At 42.1% G+C, this 23,687-nt stretch overlaps 1 protein-coding gene across 1 annotated transcript in view; it reads right to left on the bottom strand.

Moving 5' to 3' along the window:
• Positions 1 to 206: 206 nt before the first annotated feature.
• Positions 207 to 23,687, bottom strand: part of BVES (blood vessel epicardial substance) — a 38,391-nt gene continuing 14,910 nt past the window's right edge. The window contains exons 6-8 of the mRNA XM_061207350.1: positions 19,972 to 20,139; positions 18,894 to 19,035; positions 207 to 388 (exon numbers count right to left, since the gene is read on the bottom strand). Coding sequence (XP_061063333.1) covers positions 264 to 388; positions 18,894 to 19,035; positions 19,972 to 20,139 — 435 coding nt within the window. The 3' untranslated portion in view covers positions 207 to 263. The remainder of the gene's footprint in view (positions 389 to 18,893; positions 19,036 to 19,971; positions 20,140 to 23,687) is intronic.

Here is a 23,687-nt window from a genome sequence, read left to right as displayed (position 1 = left end):
TAGAAAACACTGTGAAAATATATCTCTCAAAAATAGCACTCGGTTTAGTCAGAAGGCTCAGTGGAACAGAAAGCTGACCAGTAAAAAGAGAAGATAACCTTCCCATGTTTTGAATCTCCCTCCCTTTCCTGCCCTCAGACTTTCCCAGGCTGGGAGTATCAATATTAAAGCAGAACAATTGAAAAGCTGTGAAAAAGTGCTGGTATTTTTCAGGATCTCTTCCAGACAGTTTCCCTCTTGGTAACGTGAATCCTCTCTTGGGATCAAGGCCAGCGACGAACTTTAAGCGTATTCGAGGACACGGGTTCAAAGACCTCGTCGTCGTCTTCCATCCCTTCCTCTATTGGGTTCATCTTCGCAGAGGCTCGCTGGTGTAGGGGCGACACATCTGTCAGAGACACAGAAAGAAGAACCATTTAACAGACAGCCTGCCCTGATGCTGGCCTGATAGATCAATGGCAAACTCCAACTGGAAAATAAAACTCTCTGGGCATCTATAGCTGGCACCAGGAATGCAGTTTCCCTAAATACTGTATTTTTTTAACTTAATTTTTATTTTATATTGCAGTACAGTTGGTTTACAATGTTGTGTTAGTTTCAGGTGTACAGCAAAGTGACTCAGTTTATACATATACGTATATCCACTCTTTTTTTTTTTAAATTAATTAATTAATTTATTTATTTTTGTCTGTGTTGGGTCTTCGTTTCTGTGCAAGGGCTTTCTCTAGTTGTGGCAAGCGGGGGCCACTCTTCATCGCAGTGTGCGGGCCTCTCACTATCTCGGCCTCTCTCGTTGTGGAGCACAGGCTCCAGACGCGCAGGCTCAGTAGTTGTGGCTCACGGGCCTAGTTGCTCCGCGGCATGTGGGATCTTCCCAGACCAGGGCTCGAATCCGTGTCTCCTGCATTGGCAGGCAGATTCTTAACCACTGCACCACCAGGGAAGCCCTCTACTCTTTTTCAGATTCTTTTCCCAGAGAGGTTATTACAGAATATTGAGTAGCGTTCCCTGTGCAGTTGTGTATGTTAATCCCAAACTCCTAATTTATCCCTCCCCCCCCCCCGACCTTTCCCCTCTGGTGACCATAAGTTTGTTTTCAAAGTCTGTGAGTCTGTTTCTCTTTTGTAAATAAGTTTGTTTGTATTATTTTTTTAGATTCCACATATGTGATATCACATGATATTTGTGTTTCTCTGGCTTACTTCACTTAGTATGATAATCTCTAGGTCCCTCCATGTTGCTGCAAATGGCGTTATTTCATTCTTTTTTGTGGCTAACATTCCACTGTATATATGTACCACATCTTCTTTATTCATTCCTCTGTCGATGGACATTTAGGTGGCTTCCATGTCTTGGCTGCTGTAAACAGTGCTGCAGTGAACATTGGGGTGCATGTATCTTTTTGAAATATGGTTTTCTCTGGGTATATGCCCAGGAGTGGGATTGCAGAATCATATGGTAGCTCTATTTTTAGTTTAAGGAACCTCCATACTGTTTTCCATACTGGCTGCAACAATTTACATTTCCACCAACAGTGTAGGAGGGTTCCCTTTTCTCCACACCCTCTCCAGTATTTATTATTTGTAGACTTTTTGATGATGGCTATTCTGACTGGTGTGAGATGATACCTCCTAGTTTTGATTTGCATTTCTGTAATAATTAGCAACATTGAGCATCTTGTCATATGCCTTTTGGCCATCTGTATGTCTTCTTTGGAGAAGTGTCTATGTAAATCTTCTGCCCATTTTTTGATTGGATTTTTTTTTTTTTTTTAATTGAGCTGCATGAGCTGTTTGTATATTTTGGAGATTAATCCCTTGTTGGTTGCACCATTTGCAAATATTTTCTCCCATTCTGTAGGGTTGTCTTTTGGTTTTTTTTTTATGGTTTCCTTCGCGGTGCAAAAGCTTTAAAATTTAATTAGGTCCCATTTGTTTATTTTTGTTCTTATTTCTATTACTCTAGGTGACTGATCCAAAAATATATTGCTGTGATTTATGTCAAAGTGTATCCTACCTATGTTCTCCTCTAGGAGTTTTATAGTATCCGGTCTTACATTTAGGTCTTTAATCCATTTTGAGTTTATTTTTGTGCATGGTGTTAGAGAAGGTTTGAATTTCATTCTTTTACATGTAGCTGTCCAGTTTTCCCAGCACCAATTATTGAAGAGACTGTCTTTTCTCCATTGTATAGTCTTGCCTCCTTTGTCATAGATTAATTGACCATAGGTGCATGGTTTATTGCTGAGATTTCTATCCTGTTCCATTGATCTATATTTCTGTTTTTGTGCCACTACCGTACTGTTCTGATTACCATAGCTTTGTAACAGTATAGTCTGAAGTCCGGGAGCCTGATTCCTCCAGCTCCGTTTTTCTTTCTCAAGATTACTTTGGCTATTTGAGGTCTTTTGTGTTTCCATACAAATTAAAAAATTTTTTGTTCTAGTTCTGTGAAAAATGTCATTGGTACTTTGATAGAGATTGCACTGAATCTGTAGATTGCCTTGGGGAGAATAGTCATTTAACAATATTGATTCTTCCAGTCCAAGAACACAGTGTATCTTTCCATCTGTTTGTGTCATCTTTGATTTCTTTCATCAGTGTCTTATAGTTTTCAAAGTACAGGTCTTTTGCCTCCTTAGGTAAGTTTATTCCTAGGTATTTCATTCTTTTTGATGCAGTGGTATATGGGAGTTTTCTAAATTTCTCTTTCTGTTCTTTCTTTGTTAGTGTATAGACATGCAACAGATTTCTGTGTATTAATTTTGTTGTTTTTAAAAATTTTTTTAATATTTTATTATTATTTTTTTGGCTGCATTGGGTCTTCGCTGCTGCATGTGGGCTTTCTTTAGTTGCGGCGAGGAGGGGCTACTCTTTGTTGTGGTGCATGGGCTTCTCATTGCAGTGGCTTCTCTTGTTGCGGAGCACGGGCTCTAGGTGTGTGGGCTTCAGTAGTTGCAGCACACAGGCTCAATAGTTGTGGTTCGTGGGCTCTAGAGCGCAGGCTCAGTAGTTGTGGTGTATGGGCTTAGTTGCTCCATGGCATGTGGGATCTTCCCGGATCAGGGATCGAACCCGAGTCCCCTGCATTGGCAGGCAGATTCTTAACCACTGCGCCACCAGGGAAGTCCCTCTGTATATTAATTTCGTATCCTGCAACTTTACTGAATTCACTGATGAGCTCTAGTAGTTTTCTGGTAGCATCTTTAGGATTTTCTATGTATAGTATCATGTCATCTGCAAACAGTGACACTTTTACTTCTTTTTTTCCAATTTGGATCCCTTTTATTTCTTTTTCTTCTCTGATTGCTGTGAATGCCAAATCATTTTGGATAAGACCAAATATCAAGGGCCTTTTGGCATGGACCAAACGTCTCCATGGACATTCTGGACCGGACCAAATACGACCAAATATCAAGGACCTTGGTGTGGACCAAATGTCTTATGGACCAAATGCAAGGCATGAAAGTCAAGAAGCCATTCTTAGTCCATGAGAACAGATGTGGAGGGGAATGCCACTGCAGATGCCTGGATGGTATGAGCTTCTCAAACATATGCAGCTCCCAATGGGTTGCCCCAAGGTCTGCTTAGAACTCAGAACGCACACTCCTACAGTAACATCATACGTGGTGATTTGAGTCTCTTGAAGGCTGGTTTAAATCCTAATTTCCCTAAAGAATGGTTCTACTCCAAAATTATAGAACCTAACACCATCTGGAACACCACCTAAAAGAACATTTCTTGCCACCAGCTGTCCAGCCACTCCCTGGACTGATAGGGGGAGAGGGAGAGAGAGAAGGTGGTGAGAAGGAGAATCCAGGCATGCAGGAGGGAAGAGCCGGGTGGAGGAAATACATCCCAAATTGCAGCGGATAAGAAACCAAACAATAAATAACTCATGCGTTCTGTCCATCCCTCATTCATTCCTGCATTCACCAAATGCTAATTGAGCATCTACTGTAATGGACACCATGCTTGATGTAGAAAAAAACATTATCTAACAGTAAGAGTAAAAGGTATTATAAATGGGTACATGGGCTTCTCAAGGTGCCTAATATTACAGCCAACTCTCTTCCATACAGTTCCCACGTTCCGTGTCAGGCTCCACTTTGTCAGGGTCTCCCTCGGCCCTACCCATGCCTGTGCCGTATTCTTGCTCTGCCCTCCAGCAGGGCGGGGTCAGTTAGCAATCAATCAACCAGCAAACGCTGAACTCAGGCTGGGGGTGAGGTTGATGATGGAGGAACAATGGGTGAAATCTGACTCTTCAAGTACTTGCTGTACAGCAAAGGACAGTAGCAGGATCCTATGAAGACACAAAGCAGAAAGGCTACAAGAAATTTATCAAGATCAGCTGTTAATCCCTGGCCAGAGTCAGCTGCAGACCAGAGGGTGCAGCAACCCTGAGAGCGTTCAGCGAGTGGGGGGGGGGGGGGGCGGCGGCCATGTGCCCCACGCACGGATTGGAGTGTGGGAGGCAGTGAACGGTGGTCAGGACCAGAGGCTCAGGAAACACTTCCAGGGTTCAGATCCTTGCTGTGCCGCTTCCTGGCTGTGCGACCTCCATTACTAAACCTCTCTAGGCCTGTTTCCCTGTCTGTGGAAAGGAGATGTTCACAGGACCTGCCTCATGGGGTTGTTGGGAGGATTAAACAAAATAATGGAATGTGCTTGGCACGGTGCTGGGCACATAGGAAATGTCACTGTCATTTTTTTCAAGATATATATATTTTTCATTTCACTTTTATTCATTTGGATAAAAAGTATACTACATTGCTTACTTTATTGATAGAATTTTGAGATCAGGATAAAGATACCTGGGAAATTGACTTTTGGGGGCCTGATATGTACACATCTCGGGAGGAGGCTCTGTGTGTTCCTTCCACTGACAGCTTCGGAATCAACGTGGCCATTGTTAGGAGAGAGCATTAATATCATATTTAGCAAGAAATGATTCATTTACATATAAATTATTTTAACTTAAAAAGTCTCTTTGGCATATATGACATTTATCACTGTTTTCCAGTTAAAGATTCACATAACATTACATAAACATTAAAAAACTTTTTGTTAATTTTATCGAAGTATAGTTGATGTACAGTATTATGTAAGTTACAGGTGTACAATATAGTGATTCACAATTTTTAAAGGTTATATTCCACTTAGTTATTATAAAATATTAGCTATAGTCCTGTGCTGTACAATATATACTCGTAGCTTATTTATACAAATAGTTTGTGCCTCTTGATCCCCTGTCCCTATCTTGCTCCTCCCCCTTCCCTCTCCCCACTGGTAACCACTAGTTCTCTATAAGTCTGTTTTTTTTTTTTTTTGTTATATTCCCTAGTTTGTCGTATTTTTTAGATTCCATACATAAGTGATCTCATACAGTATTTGTCTTTATCTGACTTATTTCACGCAGCATAATACCTTCCAAGTCCACCCATGTTGTTGCAAATGGCAACATTTCATTCTTTTTTATGGCTGAGGTTTTTTTTGGGGGTGGGAGGAAGCAACAAGTTACATACAATAACTGTCATTTAATTACTAACTCTACAGTCATTGCCACACATCTGGGGAGATGCCATGACCCACAGCCACATCTTCCAACATGAAAAGATCACAATTATGCAGGGCTGGACTTCGGCAGAGCTAGTGTGTTTGTTGTATATACATGGAAATTGTTCACTTTCCAACATTTACAGTCAATTAAAATACTGAGTTTCCAGAGAGACAACTACTGACGTAAACGGTAGAAAATCACCCTCGATTAAAATAGTCCAAGAACACAATTCTGCCTCTGAGCACAGCAAGGGAGAATCTCTCAGACACGTTCTTTTTATCCTTTTTTACACAGGTGACAGCAAACATACCAAACATAACCTCAGATTCTCATGTCTACTCAAATGGCAACGTGACCTATCTGTGGGACCTTGGGCAGGTTACTTCACCTCTCTGTGCCTCAATTTCTCTATCTGTGAAATAGAAATCATAATAATGCCATCTACTTCACATGGTGATTAAGAGGATTACATGACTCAACACTTGTTAAGTTCTTACATCTGTGCCTAGGATGTTATAATCCCTTTGTAAATATGTCAGTAAAATGAGTTAATAATAAGGCCTTAGGAGAGCAATAGCCTAAATCATCAGAAACCTTGTTAAAGTTCATCGTCACTCATAGGAACAGCAAATAAAGGAAATGGGACTTGTGCTCAAATAGGGGTTTGTGTTTCTCAATCTAAGAGTGCAGCAAAATTGTCTTTTTTTTTTTTTTTAAGAAAAAACAATAGCCATGGCTTCCATCATATTTCTAGCCTCAAGTTACGATTGGGTCTCATGAAATATTAACTTACGCTGAGTATTTGCAGTCAGATAAAACCCTCAGAACAAGCAAGATGGCATGTCTAAGAGCATTATGCCAAATCCATTATGTGGAGCATTCAGGCCTAACTGTACGACACACATAACAAAAACACGCCCGACGCATTTGGGCTGGGGAAGTGGGGGTAATTGGTTTGTAGTTTTTAAGCCCATCTATCAAACCAGGGGTGACGTTCTGTGGTAATGTGAGGGTGCCGTCTACATCGGGGCCAAAATGTTATCTGCCCCCTTGAGTACCTCACCGATCACTGCCTTTTTCCATTGAGAGAGAATGGAGAGAGGACCCAATCCCACTGGAAATGACCTAGAGAAACTTTGTGAGAACTTTCAGCTTCTCTGTTGTTGACTGAAAAAAACCGCACACCCTAAACATTGAGAATTATGTTTTATTTGGCGGACAAAACTGAGGACTTAAGGCCGGGACACAGCCTCTCAGATAGATCGCTCTGGGAGATGGCTCCAAAGAGGGAAGGGAGAAGCCAGGATACATAGGAGTTTTCGCAACAAGGACCAGGGAGTCAGGGCATCAAAAGATTACTGTTACTTAAAGGAAACCAGACATCGCAAGTTAAGGAAGTTAGCGCTTTTCTGGGTATGGGAAGAGGCAGGAGTCTGGGCTCACGGAAATCATTCCTTTGCTATGCAACTCAGCTATCTGGGGCCAGGATCCTGTGCTTTCGCATCCTGAGTCCCCTCAGGGTGCACGGTCGGGGGGTGGCGGCAGCGGCAGACTGCTAGATGGCGGGCATCCTGTTTCTCTCCTGAGCTCCTTCAGGGCTCACCATCAGGGTGGCTGTAACATCTTTTGTCTACTGATATGGCAGGCAACATTTTTTTTTTCACTGATAACTGTGAAAGAATTTATTCTGTCCCCACTCTATTTGCCTGGGAAAGGAAGAGCTGTAGTGCTTATGATGTAACAGTAAAAAGATAGTCAAGCAAGAGTCATCCACAGTCCTGGGGTGACATCCAGGGGCCTCCTTCCCTTCTGGTCCAAGCTCTAGCAAACTCACTGCTCCCCAAATCCAGCCCATCCTTTTCCTCTTCTCTTCTTGCTTTTCTCTCCCTCCGACTGGTTTCTCCATTCTCCTCTCTACCCACCAAATTCCTATCCACTCCTCAAGGTGCGGTTCAAGCCCCACCTCCTTCATTTGTAATCTTCCCTAATTCCTTCTGTGGGGAGAGTCTGTTCTCCACCGAACAGCAAAAACTTGCATCTCTCCCTTACTGGAGAACAAGCATTTTGAGGGCGGTCATCACTGCCTCTTCTCTCCTGCAGCCTCTCTGAAGCACCCACACATAGCCAGGTCCTTGATAATTACTGAGTACATGAGAAAAATCCCTCCTCCAAAACTCTGCACGGGGCCTTCAGAAAGCCGATCCTGAGGACTTGGGAATATCACATGGCCATCACACTGGATCTCTGATGGGTCAAGTCCCTGCCCTAGCAGTGGGGTGCCACCCGTGTCCCTCAAGCGCATGCAGGTCTCGGGTTACGGTAAAACCTCACTATGAAAGGTGACTTATCACTATATTCTGTATCATGTCCCCTGAGGGAAATCACTTTCGTATCATTGATGATTCGACAGTGCTTATAGCACAGGCAGGAGTACCGTCCCCTCAAGTCAGCATCAGTGAAGTTTGTCAGTACCGTCCCCTGCTACAAAGTTTCCATCCAATCAGCAAAGAGAATCCCCAAGTGACTACAAGGCTGAGAGGCTGGGTTAAATGTTGGGGAAATAAAAACGAACCAAACATAGTCTCTGCCTCTGTATCATTTTACTTCTCAGGAACTACATTGTACTTTCTGGAGCAATTCATTCTCCCCGCATCCGTGTCATTATTTCTACATCATACTCAGAGGCTAAAGCAAGGACAACCAGGACACCTATGAAGGAAATAGAACCGGGGAGATGCTGTGGATGAACGCCTTTCCCACCAGGGCGGGACCCACTCGGAAACGGATTTGGCCGGGGTAAACCAGGAGGCCCTGACAGCCCAGCGAGACCGCCAGCCAATGTGTTCTTTCCACACAGAGAAGAAGAGATGCCCTTTCCGCCTTTGTGGCTGCGTTAGGGCCCACCAGCCCCCCACACCCCAGTTCCCGCCGCAGTGCCTGTTGCTCTTTCTCCATCGGCAGATGTACTGGAAGGTGACGGGGACACCGTCTGACTCGTAGCCGCCGGAAGCCGCCAGAGCCAGCCGGCTGCCTGACCCCTCGACAGGAATCCGAGTCGCAGAGGGAGTCCACTCTCCGTCTCAACCTCAGGGAGCCTGGCTCCTGTACCGCTAAGGGCCAAGTATGACGTTCCCCTGGCGCTACCCGGGAACTGGCCACCGTCACGGCCAGGAGAAAGGCAGACCTCCCGGAGAAGGAGCTCACTCACCCTGGTGAACACCCGGTGTTCTCCGCCCTCCACAGGACACCTGCTGGTTCAGTGCAAAGACTCAGAGGTCATCACTGTGCTGCCAGAAATCATTTCTTTGTCTGCTAATAAATCCAAACCCAATTTGGAGTATGAACAACAACAACAAAAAAGAATTCTGCCTTAAGGGGACTATCTTACATTTCACAAGTTGAACATTAGTAAATTCTTTCTACAAGTTTGCCCAGTTCTTCATTAATCTTATGCATTGATGCATCCTCAGAACTTTGCCCAGAAGGCCCAGATACCATCCCTAAGTACGAGAACATGAGGAGAGAACAGAGGAAGAAATTGAGCTTATCTTTAACCAAGTGCTTTTTCAAATTACTTTTGCCCCTCGAGGACGTTACCGTGAGGTTCATGACCTCTGTATAATGCTTTACTTTTCATTTATCCCAAATTCTAGAGGGGCAAATAATTCCATATCCATAAATTTTCCAGAAAACTGATTTTTATCCTTTTTTCTATTAAAACCGCTTTCAGAGTTGGGAGACAGAAGTGGTTAACTATATCCTTTGGTATTTATTATAATCAAGAAGAGATAATTAGCATTATTTTGGGCTATTAGCTATCAACACCTTCCAATTGGCTCTGGCTGCCAATCAACACAGTTTATTCTAAAAGGATGTAAAACAAATGTCTTAGACTGAACTTCAATCCAGACTTATCAGGTGTGAAATTGTTAAACAGTTACATCGAGTTACTTTTGCTTGGGGGATGTTTCATACTATACCACGTGGCAAAACCAAAAAAAACCCAAAAACCATTCTGCCAAGAAGACGTACACATCCCTTCCACAGATAGCAAGGCCTGGAAAAGGCACAGCCAGTGGAGCAGAATTTACTCTGAGCTGTGTACCACGTTCGGTGTGTTCAGGTGGGAAAGAGAACGGGAGCACCAGGCAGCCATCCTGAGGGTAAGAGAAAAACTCAAACTCAGAAACACGGGCTCTGAGCAAATGCAGAAGACAGACTTAGAGGTAAGAGCCCTGAACCAAACAGTGGACACCTCCACTCACGCCAGACCACAGTGGGTGACAACACTGGGGACACCCACGGAGGGCTTTGGATCTGGGAAAAGAGTCTCTTCTCAGCAGACCTGTTCAGACAGCAGCTCGTGCTGGATCCTAGTTGAGAAGAAAAGGAGCTGGTGATTAAGACCCACTGTGCGTCCTTGAGGGTCATTGCCTGCAGGTGCAAACCAGCCAGGGGCCTCCACGGAGGATGGGCTCAGGCTGCCCTGCCAGGCCTTTTCCTGTCTTCCTAAAGTCCCGAGTTACAGAACCTCAGGAAGCCTTTTTCTACGCAGACCACGGCGATCTTACATAACAATCCATCCAAACTCTGCTATCCAAGTGGTAAAAAGTTAGGTACGAGAAATTCCCTTTGATAGAACCCTATCCTTATTAAGCTTATTTCTATTTCAGGTGCTTGTGATTACATGAGGGCCTGAGGGCCTCTCCTCACAGGCAAAAGTAAACAGACATATTTGTTGTTCTTAAATCCAGAGTGAAGGTCACATGTGTTCCAGAGAATGAATAAGCGACCTCAAGTTTGATCTTCAAGTAAGTACAGGACCATGATACGAAGTTTGTCGAGTGACTTCTCCCTCTGCTTCAGAAATACTTTTTAGCAAGGAGTGACACTTTTGTAAACTATCCAATATAATGTGGTAAGATTTTTTTCCCCCTTTTTTCTGTTAACTTTGATGACATTTTCTTCATTCTTTTCAAAGTGTTCTTATTATGTTTAACCATCTGGCCAACTGCTTTAGCAAGTAATTAAAAACCTTACAGGGGATTAGAATTTTAATTAGATTATACATTTTTTGATGAATGGGGATGGGGAAAAATTTAATGGCTTCTTTGCTAGACAGGATTATCATCCCCTTTCCTGCCTTTACCTACTTACATCATAAGACTTTTTTAAACTAAAAAAAAAGGTTCTTTTCATTGAGGTCATAAGATTGTTTTAAATTGTAGAAACTGAATTTGGACTGAAGCTTTCTGAAGAAGGGTAGGTTTGGCCTTTGTACCTAATTTCCCTTAGAGGGACTCAGCACCAGCACTGAGGGACTCAAGCAAAGAAGTGTACAGATTATCGCAATTATGGGGAGGATGAGGAGTTTCTCAGATCAATTCCTGGCCCCTCAGATGGGTGGTCGGGGCCCTGAGCTGCAAGGCAACAGGTGTGAGTAGCCAAGGAACAGCGGGAGTCCTGCAGCCGTTTTCTGCCCCAAAGAGAAAGCTTTAGGGTTGCAGAGCTGGTGGATAAACTCAGGGGAACAGAGAAGGCGGTTCCAGGATGGCAGCTGTGCAACAGACCCAGAGAATCACCAGTCCGGGGTGAGGTAGGAGGGTGGGAAGCTCTGTGAGGAAGGTCTGAGAAAAAGGGGACACAGAATTGATGGCCTGAGAGAGTGGGGATGTGAGACCAAAAAGGCAAGGATAAGGAAAAAAGAGAGGCCACTAGAGATGCCCGTAAAAACAGAAAGCAGTATGAAAAGGCATGGCTCAAAGGTGAAATAACTACTCAGACTTTAAGGAGAAATGAAATGGATTCACCCAAAAGAAAAAGCAGCTTTAAGATACGGGGGATCTGGTGAATAAGACAGCCCTAACAGCAAAGCAACAAAAAACTTTAGGGGGAAAAAAGGAGAGGCAAGGCATGAAGTAAACTGTGGTATTATTTTTGTGTTTGACAAAAGGAGAATCCATTTGAGCTTATTAGAAACAGTCTGCTTTGAAGAGATCAGGAATCATGACACTGGAACCCAAAGAAAGGGGTAGTCATAGCCCACCATTAGGTTCTGAATAAAGCATAATGTCAACACTATTTACTTGTTTTAAACTTTACAAAACAACCCACAGACAAAGCAAGGAAGACCTAACTGCAAAGAGAACAGACGTATTTAATACCTCTGAACCATAATTTAAAAATGGATAAGATGGTAATTTGCATATTATGTGTATTTTACCACATTAAAAACAATCTGAAAAAAAAAGAGGGAACAGAAATGTATATGTTATCAACCTTGATTGTTTGAAAGTTAAAGAGACAACAGTATGAAGGTAGAAGGGGGAAAGAGTAAGTAAGGGTAGGGATGCTAATGGTAGGGGTGCTAATGTCCTCACCTTTAAAAAATGTTTCAAAGAGAAAAAAGAAATGGAGGTTTAAGTGTACTATTTAATGTTACAAAGGTAAACAATAAAGGAATAAAAACCAGTAATATCATACGGAGCAGAAGGGGGAAGGGAAGTTAAAAGTGAGCTAAGTTAGGTTAGAAGATAAAGGTTAAGAGGATAAATCAAATAACAGCACATTATTCATCATTTTGGACAAAAATTGTTCCAATGTGATTGCTCTTAGGGAGCAGTTAGGTTGGAGGGGATCAGTTGTTTTCACTGAGATATTTTTTTTACTATTTGATATCTATGTGTGTATATTAACTTGATAATTAAGAAAATTTTTGTTTAAAAGACTAAACATACATAACCAGTAAAATCCTTTTACAGTCATTTTACAGGTGAGAAAATGCTGGGGGAGGATGGAGGCCATTTAAAGGGCTGGTGAGAGTACGGGCCCTGGAGACGGGCCCCCATACTCCTCAACCTGAAACGGGGGAAACGCAACACTTAACCTCACTGGGGGGCTGTGAAGATTAAATGAGAACACGTATGACAGTGGTCAGCGTGTGTCAGTGGCTGCAGTAGGGGTTGAATATCCCCAAACAAGTTTACACTCACGTATGGATATTCGTAAGGGCCAAAGCAAGGCAAGACCTTGTAACCCAGGGGTCCCCAAACCCCGGGCCGCGGACCAATATCGGTCCGCAGCCTGTTAGGAACCGGGCCGCACATCAGGAGGTGAGTGGCAGGTGAGCGAGCAGAGCTTTATCTGCCGCTCCCCGTCACTCCCCAGCACTCACATTACCACCTGAATCATCCCCCCACCCCGCCCACACACCCACCCCCGGAAAAACTGTCTTCCAGGAAACCGGTCCCTGGTGCCAAAAAGGTTGGGGACCGCTGTTGTAACCAATTCACCACTTCTTTGTTTCAGGGTTGGCCCAGTGGCCCTAACCAGGTTATCTAACCTCCCCAAGCTGCACTCTAGTCAACTACAAAGCAGGAACACTGCTTTTCACGCCCTCTTGGTGGGTCTGAGAACGGTTCAGGGGCTCTTCCTCTGGGTACCTGCTGCCTGATCACATCCCTCTCTCTCTCTTTCCCTATAATTTTATGTAAAGCTTGTTGTTTATAAGCCTACAGTTGTTCACAGGGGAAACGAAATACAAATTGGGTTGAACAGACTATTTCATGAAACTAAGAAGGTTGTATTGGCTTTTTGTATCTTTGCGGGTAGAAAAATAGATAAGAGAGGTGAGGGAAACTCATTACGTCAGATATGCTACCTAGTCTTTGCAGACAAGAACACTAACCAGATGCAAACTAACGCAGCTTAGAGCAGCCCTGTGCATCTAGGTCATATGAAATCAGTAGACTGTCCAGAGCACCATCTTGACATTAATAACAAAAAGTACTTGTAAAGGTTTTTTGTCAGTAATAAATATCTCTATTCCATAGTCTATTTAAGAAATCATAAACTTTAATTATAATTTCTGAAAAAATACATGGTTTAAACTAGCAAAATCTTTCAAAGATGAGCTCTGACTGGATCCCCTACACTGACTCAGGATTTTTAAAAAACAAACAAACCAAACAATAGGTTTATTTAACCCCCATTAACTAAAATAAAGTTCTCAACTTTCAAGGAAACATAGTATGTCCACCTGTTGCCATGACAATGCCTGTGCTCAGCACCACTTATCATGATGGAACTTCCAAGTACAGTCCATCTCTGTGTGTGTGTGTTTTATACATTACACGTAGGGAGCTAAACCTTGTAAGGAAGGAAACACAAGGAGATGACAAGGCACCCTGATGAGCACGTTGGTCCAGGAGCAGAAAGAAGAAAGCTTATATCCATCTGAGGGCATTAAATCCTTCTCACACGTCCTGGACATCCTATCTCACAATCACACTTCTAAACATGGAACTCAAGTAAATGAAGCAACAGGAAAGCGAAAAAGAGTTATGTTAATTGGATTATGTGCTAGTGAATGAACAGGAAAGTTTTTCTCAGACTATTTCATTATTTTACTTTCTTGCCTTTAAATGATCGTTTGAAGTGGAATCCAGACTCTGGTAAAGAGTAGAGATCTTGCTCTCGAGTTAGCATCATGTGACATGTAAAAATAGAGCAAAACATAAAAAATGGGATGAGGGCTTCCCTGGTGGCGCAGTGGTTGAGAATCTGCCTGCCAATGCAGGGGACACGGGTTCGAGCCCTGGTCTGGGAAGATCCCACATGCTGCGGAGCAACTAGGCCCGTGAGCCACAGCTACTGAGCCTGCGCATCTGGAGCCTGTGCTCCGCAACAAGAGAGGCCGCGATAGTGAGAAGCCCGCGCACCGCGATGAAGAGTGGCCCCCACTTGCCGCAACTAGAGAAAAGCCCTCGCACAGAAACGAAGACCCAACACAGCCATAAATAAATAAATAAATAAATAAATAAAATTAATTAAAAAAAAAAATGGGATCAGCAGCAATTTCATTGAAATAGTTCACTTAAAGTTTCCCTTCACCTTTTCTAAACTGCATTTCTGTTTAACTGAACATTTGCTGTGCAATGTTATGAAACGTGTTTGTGGCATTATATCCCAAACTGATCAAGACCTTTAAAAGCAGAGCCTTCACCAGAATCTATGTGAGCCTCAAGAAATACAAGAAACATCTTAATCACAACCAGGGGAATGCAATCAGCCAAATTCCAGAATGCAGGGAATTCTACAGCCTCACTACTCAAAGCACAGTTCAAGGACCAGCCACATCAGCATCATGTGGGCGCCTGTTAATAAGCACATGGACTCCCAGGCCCCACCCCCATCTGCTGCACCAAAGCCTTTCATAAGATCTCCAAGTTATGCATATGCACACGTATGTTTAAGAATCTCTGCTCTATAGGACAAACAAAAGAAAACAAAAAGCCGAAACAGACAGAAAGAGATGGAAAGGGGAGCCTAGAGATTCAGAGACTTTTCAGCCAAATGCAATGGGTACATCCTGATATTGATTTAAAAAATAATTATGAGAACTATTGAAATGGATTTTAATATTTAAATCTACTTCTATGTTCGAGTTAATGACTAGAATGAATAATGTCAAAGTTTTTTGGTTAGGAAAATATATAAAATAAATTATAATTTTTACAGAGCAGCATTGCTCATCATTCTGTAAGTATATATATGAGGCAATGTGAAAGCTAACCCAAAGCGAACTGACTGGAGAATATTATTGGATAATTTTAAATGTCCCTGTGTAGAACCTCCATACAAAGATTAAGGCCAAAATTTTCTTTGAAATGGAAATTAACTGGTCTAAGAAAACCTATTTGTGGCACTGCTTGGTCCTAATGAAGGATTTGGGGGATGGTAGGTTTCTTGAAGGAAGTGGGATGGAGGGGGAAGAAGTGACTTTGGGCAAACACTACCTTCTCCCTAAGTGTAGTGGACTCGTCTGCAAAGAGGTGAGTAATAGCAACCGCTGTGCCCGGCTGGCAGAGTCATCAGGTTCAAGTGCAAGAATGGGTGTGACAGTGACCCGTAAATTATAAAGCACTGGTCAAACAGTTCATGCATTTTTTTTTCCTTTTCTTTTTAAACCACAGAGGCAATATGGTCTAAAATCATGGACGGAGGAATCAGACAGGATATGTCTGTCTGCCAGCACCTCCCCCTGATGATCTGGAACAGTGAGTACGCATTTCATATTCCCAATTTCCTCTCGGTAAAGTGAAATGGTACTCATCACGGTAGATTGTGTTATTGTCAACATGCCTGCTTTCCCTCCCTTCCTGTGTAGCCCCTGAAGGAGGATTAAAGAGCCACCCATTCATGGTGGTTCTGGCCAAGTGACTTCTCTGGTCCAGGGGACATGAGTGAAAGTGGCAAGTGCTACCTCAAAACAGGAGCTTTAAGAGCCGTGGGGTGATTCTGCCACCACTGTCTTCCCTCTGCCACGAGTGGCAGCGACCCAAACAGTGGCTGCTCCTTCGGTGTTCCAGAGTGAGGGGGATACAACCTGGAGCAGCATCCAGTGTGCAGGTGAAGGAGAAAGAAAGCATTGCAGCCAGAGATTCGGGAAACCGTCTGTTGGCACTGCATCATCTAGTGAAAGCTAAGATACCTCTCCTCTGTGTAGACTGCAGTGAAGATTAAATGTGATTATGTATAGAGAGTACCTGAAAAAAATAACACCTGCTATTGTCAATAAATGTTTGTTCCCTTCTCTCCACTAGCATTCATGAAGCTGATACTGTTGCTGAGAGCAGCTGCCCCAGCTGCCCCCATGTGCACATCAAAAATCCAGACTAATAAGAGCTTAGGCACTTGTTTTAGGGACCTAACATTGACTAAGGCCTACTGCATGCTCAAAGTGTGCTAAATTTTGTTATTTCAGCCTAACAGTCCTGAGAGATTGGTTTTGTATTCTCTGTTTTACAAGGACTGTAATTTGTAATTTGGAAAAGTTGATGGCATATTGACGGATCTGGCAAGAGAAAAACGACAACAGCCTTCAGTAGTTCCAGGATAAAATCTAAGTAAGAGAAACAAGAACTAACCAGTTTTTAATGAATCACGCGATAGGGTGAATTAAATAATTCATAATTAATATCAGTGTTGTGCTCAAATAATAATGTCTTTCATTAAACTGCAGGAGTGAAGCCAAGAATGAAGACTGGTCAAGAGGAAGCAGGTATGAACATGGATTTGCTGTGCGGTTCACACACACACACACACACACACACACTCAAAAGTATGCACACATATGTGGCTCTATGCATTTGCATCAATATGTAAGATCTTGTATAATAAACCTGAGGCTAAAATAATTAAATAAACAACATAAGCAAGTTGTACACATTTTCAGTACAGCAAAGTACAACTGGACAACGGAACTGAGAAGTAAAGTTTCCCCCCCTGCCCCCAAGGGCTGCCCACTTCTTCACAGACACAGAAGCTTCAATTATCCATGTGGGGAATGGACTTTTGGATTAAACTCACGATTCACTATAAGGGAGAGGGAAGGAAACAGACCAGGAGTTGTGACCAGATCCAGGCCTGTGCTGAGACATGACAGCTCATGTCAGATTAGAAAGGTCATACGGCTTACTCCAAGTGACACAGCTAAGAATTATTAGAGCAAGAACCCAGGTCTGTATGCACAACGTGTGTGATCCATCCACGGAACACCTGGAAATAAAGGTTTCTGAAGGCAAGTACAGTGCAAACGTTAATCTTGAAAACATGTTCTAATTCTGTTTAAACAACACACTCTAGAGAAGCTTTTTTTCTTTTTCTAAAATGTTAAAATGTCCAAAAGATTTAGATTATACAAGAAAATATTACAGAAAAACAAAACTGATTTTAAGAAAACAAATGGCCATAGTATAAACTGCCCATTCTCAGGGCTTCCTAAGCAAGACTGTAGGACTAAAAAAAAAAAACTACAAAAAAAAGATATCCTACAGTCAAAATAATTCACATACAATATTTCACTGTAATTCCCTTTCTGCTGGCCTTTCTTGTAAATCACTGTACATGTAATTAGGATGGGTCCATTTGAAAGTGCTTACCGACCATCAAACTGTTTCAACAAGGCAGATAACACATCTGACATGCTAGTAGATTCAGAGTTTGGTCAACCTCAGCTGTACTTTCTAAAAGTTACTTTGGAATAAAATATAGCCATTTCCAGGTTCTCATTTGCATTGTTCCTGAAATCTCTTTTAGGCCCACAACGCATTTCTATGCCTAGACTTTGATTTGAAGCTTACATTAACATGGCCTTGTTAATTCCAGCCTCTCCTGACTGTGCCATACTTAAAATCCTTAATCCGATTTATCTAAAGCATCCAAAGTTACAAGATCATTTACATAAACACTTAGGGCTGTCGAATGTGTATCTGGATTTTCTTAAAAGTTACCTTGGGGGCTTCCCCGGTGGCTCAGTGGTTAAGAATCTGCCTGCCAATGCAGAGGACACGGGTTCGAGCCCTGGTTTGGGAAGATCCCACATGCCGCGGAGCAACTAAGCCCGTGAGCCACACCTACTGAGCCTGTGCTCCGCAACGGGAGAGGCCGTGACAGTGAGAGGCCCGTGCACCGCGATGAAGAGTGGCCCCCGCTTGCCGCAACTAGAGAAAGCCCTCACACAGAAACGAAGACCCAACACAGCCAAAAATTTAAAAAAAAAAAAAAAAAAAAAAAAGTTACCTTGGATTAACATACAATTGTAAAGATTAATAACTTTTAGCTTATGCAGTGAGAGAATCTGTCTGCCTGTCTGCTCTTTCCCATGAATTTGTTCCACATTCTTATACTACCTTTCTTGGAATAATTCTTAAAATAATTTTAAGCATTAATGTTAAGCATTTAATCTTCAACATCTGTGCCATTAGTATTATTTAAAATGTTTTAAAACAATTTAAACTATAGTGGAGTCTTGGAAAACTTGCCTCTTGGTGGGTGTGTGAATGAAGTGACTCACAGGGGTGTTGGGTGGCCTTCTTCATCTTCAGGAAAATTCCATCACCCACTCCCCTGTTAACTCCTGGTGGTCACACTGAGATAACCAGCTGGCAGTACTACCTCCAGCTGTTGCTTCCTACCATTTTAAACACGATGCTGGGCCTAGGCTTCCACTAAAATCATGAAAACAACAAGGCTTGGATGCCCAGCAAACCATATGGACTCTTCCATACTATTCTACTGAACCAGTGTTTGAGAAGAGCATATGGCAAAACAAGTGGACAGTTTCTGAAGTGGAAATAAGCATTCTAGAGTTGGATTTTAACTGATGTGCAATACAAAAAAAAAAAAAGCTAGAAAAGTTTTGATTATTTTTATTGTTACCTTTAGGTTGCCAAACAACTTGCTACTTGAAAAGTTACTTTTCTGATCCAAGTTGTCATTTGTCCTTTTCTAGCAATATCCATCAGAATCCCAGGGTGGGGATAACTTACAAAGAGAGGAAACACTGGAGGTGCCCCGAAGAAACTGGTGTAAGCCGTCTTCATCTTCACTGGAGCTGACTATACTGTTCCTCATTTCCAGCATGGACAGTTGTGTGCAAAGGCTGAGCTGGTGGTCCAACTTTTTGACCGTCTATAAAGCAAAGTTTGACGATTTCTGAGTGCCATGGGACTTAGATCATATATTCCCTGTAATTAACATTTACTTTTCCTTGAAATAGAAGACTCTCCGGTACATAGTCAGTGCCCAATAAATGGTAGCTGTAATTTTTATTATAAGCTATTACTACAAATACATTAGAAAAAATTTAATATACTCAATAGCCTATTTATTAATCTGAAAAATAATAAGCACCAACCTAATGTGATAACAGCCTTCACCAAGATGACTGGAAGAGTGCACACACCCACACTCACAGTCCCTGGAGAACAGTACTTATCACGGAAACAAGGTTTGCAAGTTCTCTTCTGTAATCATTTTAATTTCCTTCTAAGCAAATGTGGGGAAGTGAAGATCAAACTGCACATTGCTGGAGATCTATACAGCTCTGAAATTCCTAACCGAATGGCTGCAGCCTTCCATCCCATACCTCTTGTCACTTATGGGCGTTCTGGGAGGGGACCTGACCAGTAGAATGTGCAAGACTGGGAGACACAGGGTTAAAAAGCCAACCTCCTGCTTGCTGGGGCTGATCAGCATTTATCAGTCTGCAACCTCCCCCTGCCCCACTTTCCATGGCCTATACCACTGCCTAGTCCTTCCACTCATTTATCATCTTCCTTAGATTGCTTGAAAGACTCTTTAGGAAGAGGACAGCACCTCATCACCACAAGTGGAGGTCCCTGACATTCACAGACACCTCACCAGGTCATGGAAAATATAATAATTGCATGCTATTTCCTCACGCTTGAGAACTGATTCCCTGAAGGGTCTCTAAATTACAAGCATCCCCACTTCACTTAACATATGACTAATTAATGAAGATTCAGGAAAATATATATTGCATAAAAGGAGATATACCTAACTATACATATGTATTTAACAAAATAGGCTCAGAAAAACACTTACTTTATCATTTAAGGTGGGATCATTCAATGAGTAGAGCTTATTTGTAATGTCTTTTCCTATAAGATACCTAAATATTTCATATAGGAAAGGCTCTGATTCCAGAAAGTAAGTTAATCTTTCTCTTGACCAGCATAAAAATCTGCAGTTATCATCTGCAATAATGGTGACCTGCCAAAGAAACAGAGAGAAAAATGTATATGAATTATGATGTTAGTAACTTGGGGGAAGGGAAGAGTAGAATAATTTAGTGGATATTATCATAGCAATGCTTTGTCATATTAGTTAAAATAAGATCCATACACACTAGCTTCTATAACTAAGTATAACATTACATTTAAAACCAAGCAATCTGTAGACGAAATGAAAGCAAAGTCTTCAAGTTTTGTTGTTCTGTTTTGTGAGGTCTGGTGATAGAAGAATGGCCACCGTGTCAATAGCACTGCTACAGAGTGTGCTAGACTGATGTCCCAATTGGAGGTACAATTTATGGCTAAATATTTCTTTATATCCAGATAATTATACTAGAGAATGAGAAAGCAGACTCACGTGAATTGGTTTTAGGGCCCATATGGTTACTGATAAATATGGCTAGTAAGGGTCCTTCTCTGGGTCCTTCTGTCATAGGTATTTCTTGAGTATGACCTACCAAGGGTAGCCCACTGGGGATACACACAGAGATCCCCCACTTAGCTCAGAACTGGGAAACCATACCTTTTCCTTAAGTGTTATTATATAGGAAAGTGGGAAAGCATTGCAATTGCACTACACAGAATTTAAGTATTCCTTAAACACATCCTCTCTCCAGAGCAAGGGGCCACGCCCTCACTCCAAGTTCAGGGTCAGGACACCCTTCCTCCCATGCAGGTCCTTCTGTCAGCTTCACGTGGCACTCGTATCACTGAACTCAAGCTCATCCGTGGTCCACTCTCTCTCCTGAGCACCCTGAGGGCAGGGACTGTGCATCTTCATACTGAATGCCTGGCTTCCAACACTGAGTGGTGCTCAGTGCAGGTTTACTGATGAAGAAATTAACATATGAACACAAATACTGTTGAAGGCAAAAACCATTTTTACATCTTCAACATTAAACCCAATGCTTGTCCAAGCGGGAGATTAATAAAGGTTTCTAAATTGACATGAAGTCATATCTGGGCTCAGAGCAAAGATTTCCAAAGGAGCGCTTTATCCTTTGTTAATAAAAAAATCAAACATATTTCAGATGACAAGGGGGTATTTATGTCTACTAGGAGAGAAAACAGAAAACCCAGCTTCTCTCCTTATGTCAGTGGTTGAAATCTGACCTTTAGTAAATTAGAGGGTTTGGCTACAAAAGGTGGGTCAGTGTTCCTAGAAAAATAAAACTGCACTTATTTATTCTATTAAATAATATTAAATACATTAAATAATAAATCCCCCAAACCAAACACATTGGGATTTAAGAAATGCATCAGCAGCTCTATGGCTCCATAAAACACTAAATTTCATTTATTGTTTCAACATACATTGTTAGGCTCGTACTTTATGCCAGACACAGTTCAAGGCACCGAGGTTACCACTGTGAACAAAAAAGCCAAGATCCTTGCCCTGTGATGCTTACATTCTAGTGGAGGAAGCCGATGATGAATAAAGAAATGTGACAATCTCAGGTGGCAATTAGTGTTTTGACAAATACAGAACAGGGGAAAATGGTAGAGAATGAGTAGGAAATGACAGGTACACATAATGCCACCCACTTTAAGTATGTATTGTACTTTAAAACATTTAAGGTGCTTTTACATTTATCATGTAAGCAGGTCCTTAAAATTGCCTTTGAGGTAAGACAGATAACATTCTTCCTCATTTTCCATATGCCAAATGAGAAGCATCAAGGGGCTTCCCTGGTGGCGCACTGGTTAAGAATCCACCTGCCAATGCAGGGGACACGGGTTCGATCTCTGGTCTGGGAAGATCTCACATGCCGCGGAGCAACTAAGCCCATGCGCCACAACTACTGAGCCTGCGCTCTAAAGCCCGCGAGCCACAACTACTAAAGCCTGCGGGCCACAACTACTGAAGCCCAGGCGCCTGGAGCCTGTGCTCTGCAACAACAGAAAGAAGCCACCGCAATGAGAAGCCCGTGCACCGCAACGAAGAGTAGCCCCTGCTCACCGCAACCAGAGAAAGCCCGCGTGCAGCAACGAAGACCCAACACGGCCATAAATAAATAAATAAATAAATAAATAAATAAATTTATAAATTTATAAAAAAGCAAATGAGAAGCACCAAAAAACTTAGGCAGGAACACATGTTAATGAATGGTGGAGTGAGCACTGCTGACTTCCAGCCCAGGCATATTTTTCCACCAGGCCAAACCCTACCCAATGTGTCCTAGATTCATCAAGACAATCACAGAGAAAGGCATTTGGTGAAGTGACCACAAGGCTGACTCGCCATCGAGAATCCTGCATACAAAGAACAGCTGAACACAATGTCATGAAGCCTACGTTCTAGTGGAGGAAGCTGATAATAAGTAAAGACGTGTGACCAAGGCGAAAAAAAAGATTTAAAGAAGTGTAAGGTCAAGTATAAGGTCAAGAGCCATATAAGCCAGTCCTGAGGAGTTCCCAGAGATAGTAGGAGATGGGCACGTAAGCAGAGGGCAACTGAGTGGCATTCTAGAGGAGTAATTAGAGAAAGTGAGCACCGGGCACGCACGGTGGCCCAGTCCGGCACCCACGTGTTGAAGAAAGGGTTAGGAATGTTGAGGTCCCTTCATTTTGTGAAGATGTCACCCATGCCTTTGGAAGATACAGTTCATGAACAGTGCGGGAAGAAGTTAAAAGAGGAGTTGGAAATTATCCAAGAAAAGAAGTCATCGTTGCACTTAGGTGATGTATATGCATTTAACTTTTCTTCAACCATTTTAATAACCTCAAGTTGCCCTGAGGCAATAATACTTTCAAAATGATACTATGATTTGCTTAGCCACCATTTCCTATATTTTTTAAAATGTTTTTTAAAAATTGAAGTATAGTCGATTTACAGTGTTTCAGGTATACAGCAAAGGGATTCATTTATACATATATATATCGCTCCTTTTTCAGATTCTTTTCCATGATAGGTTATTACAACATATTGAATACAGTTCCTCGTGCTATACAGTAGGTCCTTGTTGTTTATCTACTTTATATACAGTAGGAAGCCACTTATTTTATTGAAGTATAGTTGATTTACAATGTTGTGTTAACTTCTGCTGTACAGCAAAGTGATTCAGTTATACATATATATTCTTTTTTAATATTCTTTTCCTTTATTGTTTATCATAGGATACTGAATATAGTTCTCTGTGCTCTACAGTAGGACCTTATTGTTTATCCATTCCATATATAATAGCTTACATCTGCTCACCCCAACCTCCCACTCCATCCCTCCCCCAACCCCCTCCTCCTTGGCAACCACAAGTCTGTTCTCTATGTCTGTGAGTCTGTTTCTGTTTCATAGATAGGTTCATTTGTGTCATATTTTAGATTCTGTATACAAGTGATATATGGTATTTGTCTTTCTCTTTCTGACTTCCTTCACTTAGTGTGATAATCTCTAGTTTCATTCATGTTGCTGCAAATGGCATTATTTCATTCTTTTTTATGACTGAGTAATATTCCATTGTATATATGTACCACATCTTCTTTATCCATTCATCTGTTGATGGACATTTAGGTTGTTTCCATGTCTTGGCT

The sequence above is a fragment of the Eubalaena glacialis genome, chromosome 12 (assembly GCF_028564815.1).
Source record: "Eubalaena glacialis isolate mEubGla1 chromosome 12, mEubGla1.1.hap2.+ XY, whole genome shotgun sequence".
Lineage (NCBI taxonomy): Eukaryota > Metazoa > Chordata > Mammalia > Artiodactyla > Balaenidae > Eubalaena > Eubalaena glacialis.
The sequence above is the reverse complement of the archived record's forward strand: the minus strand, read 5'-3'. Positions and strand labels throughout refer to the sequence as shown.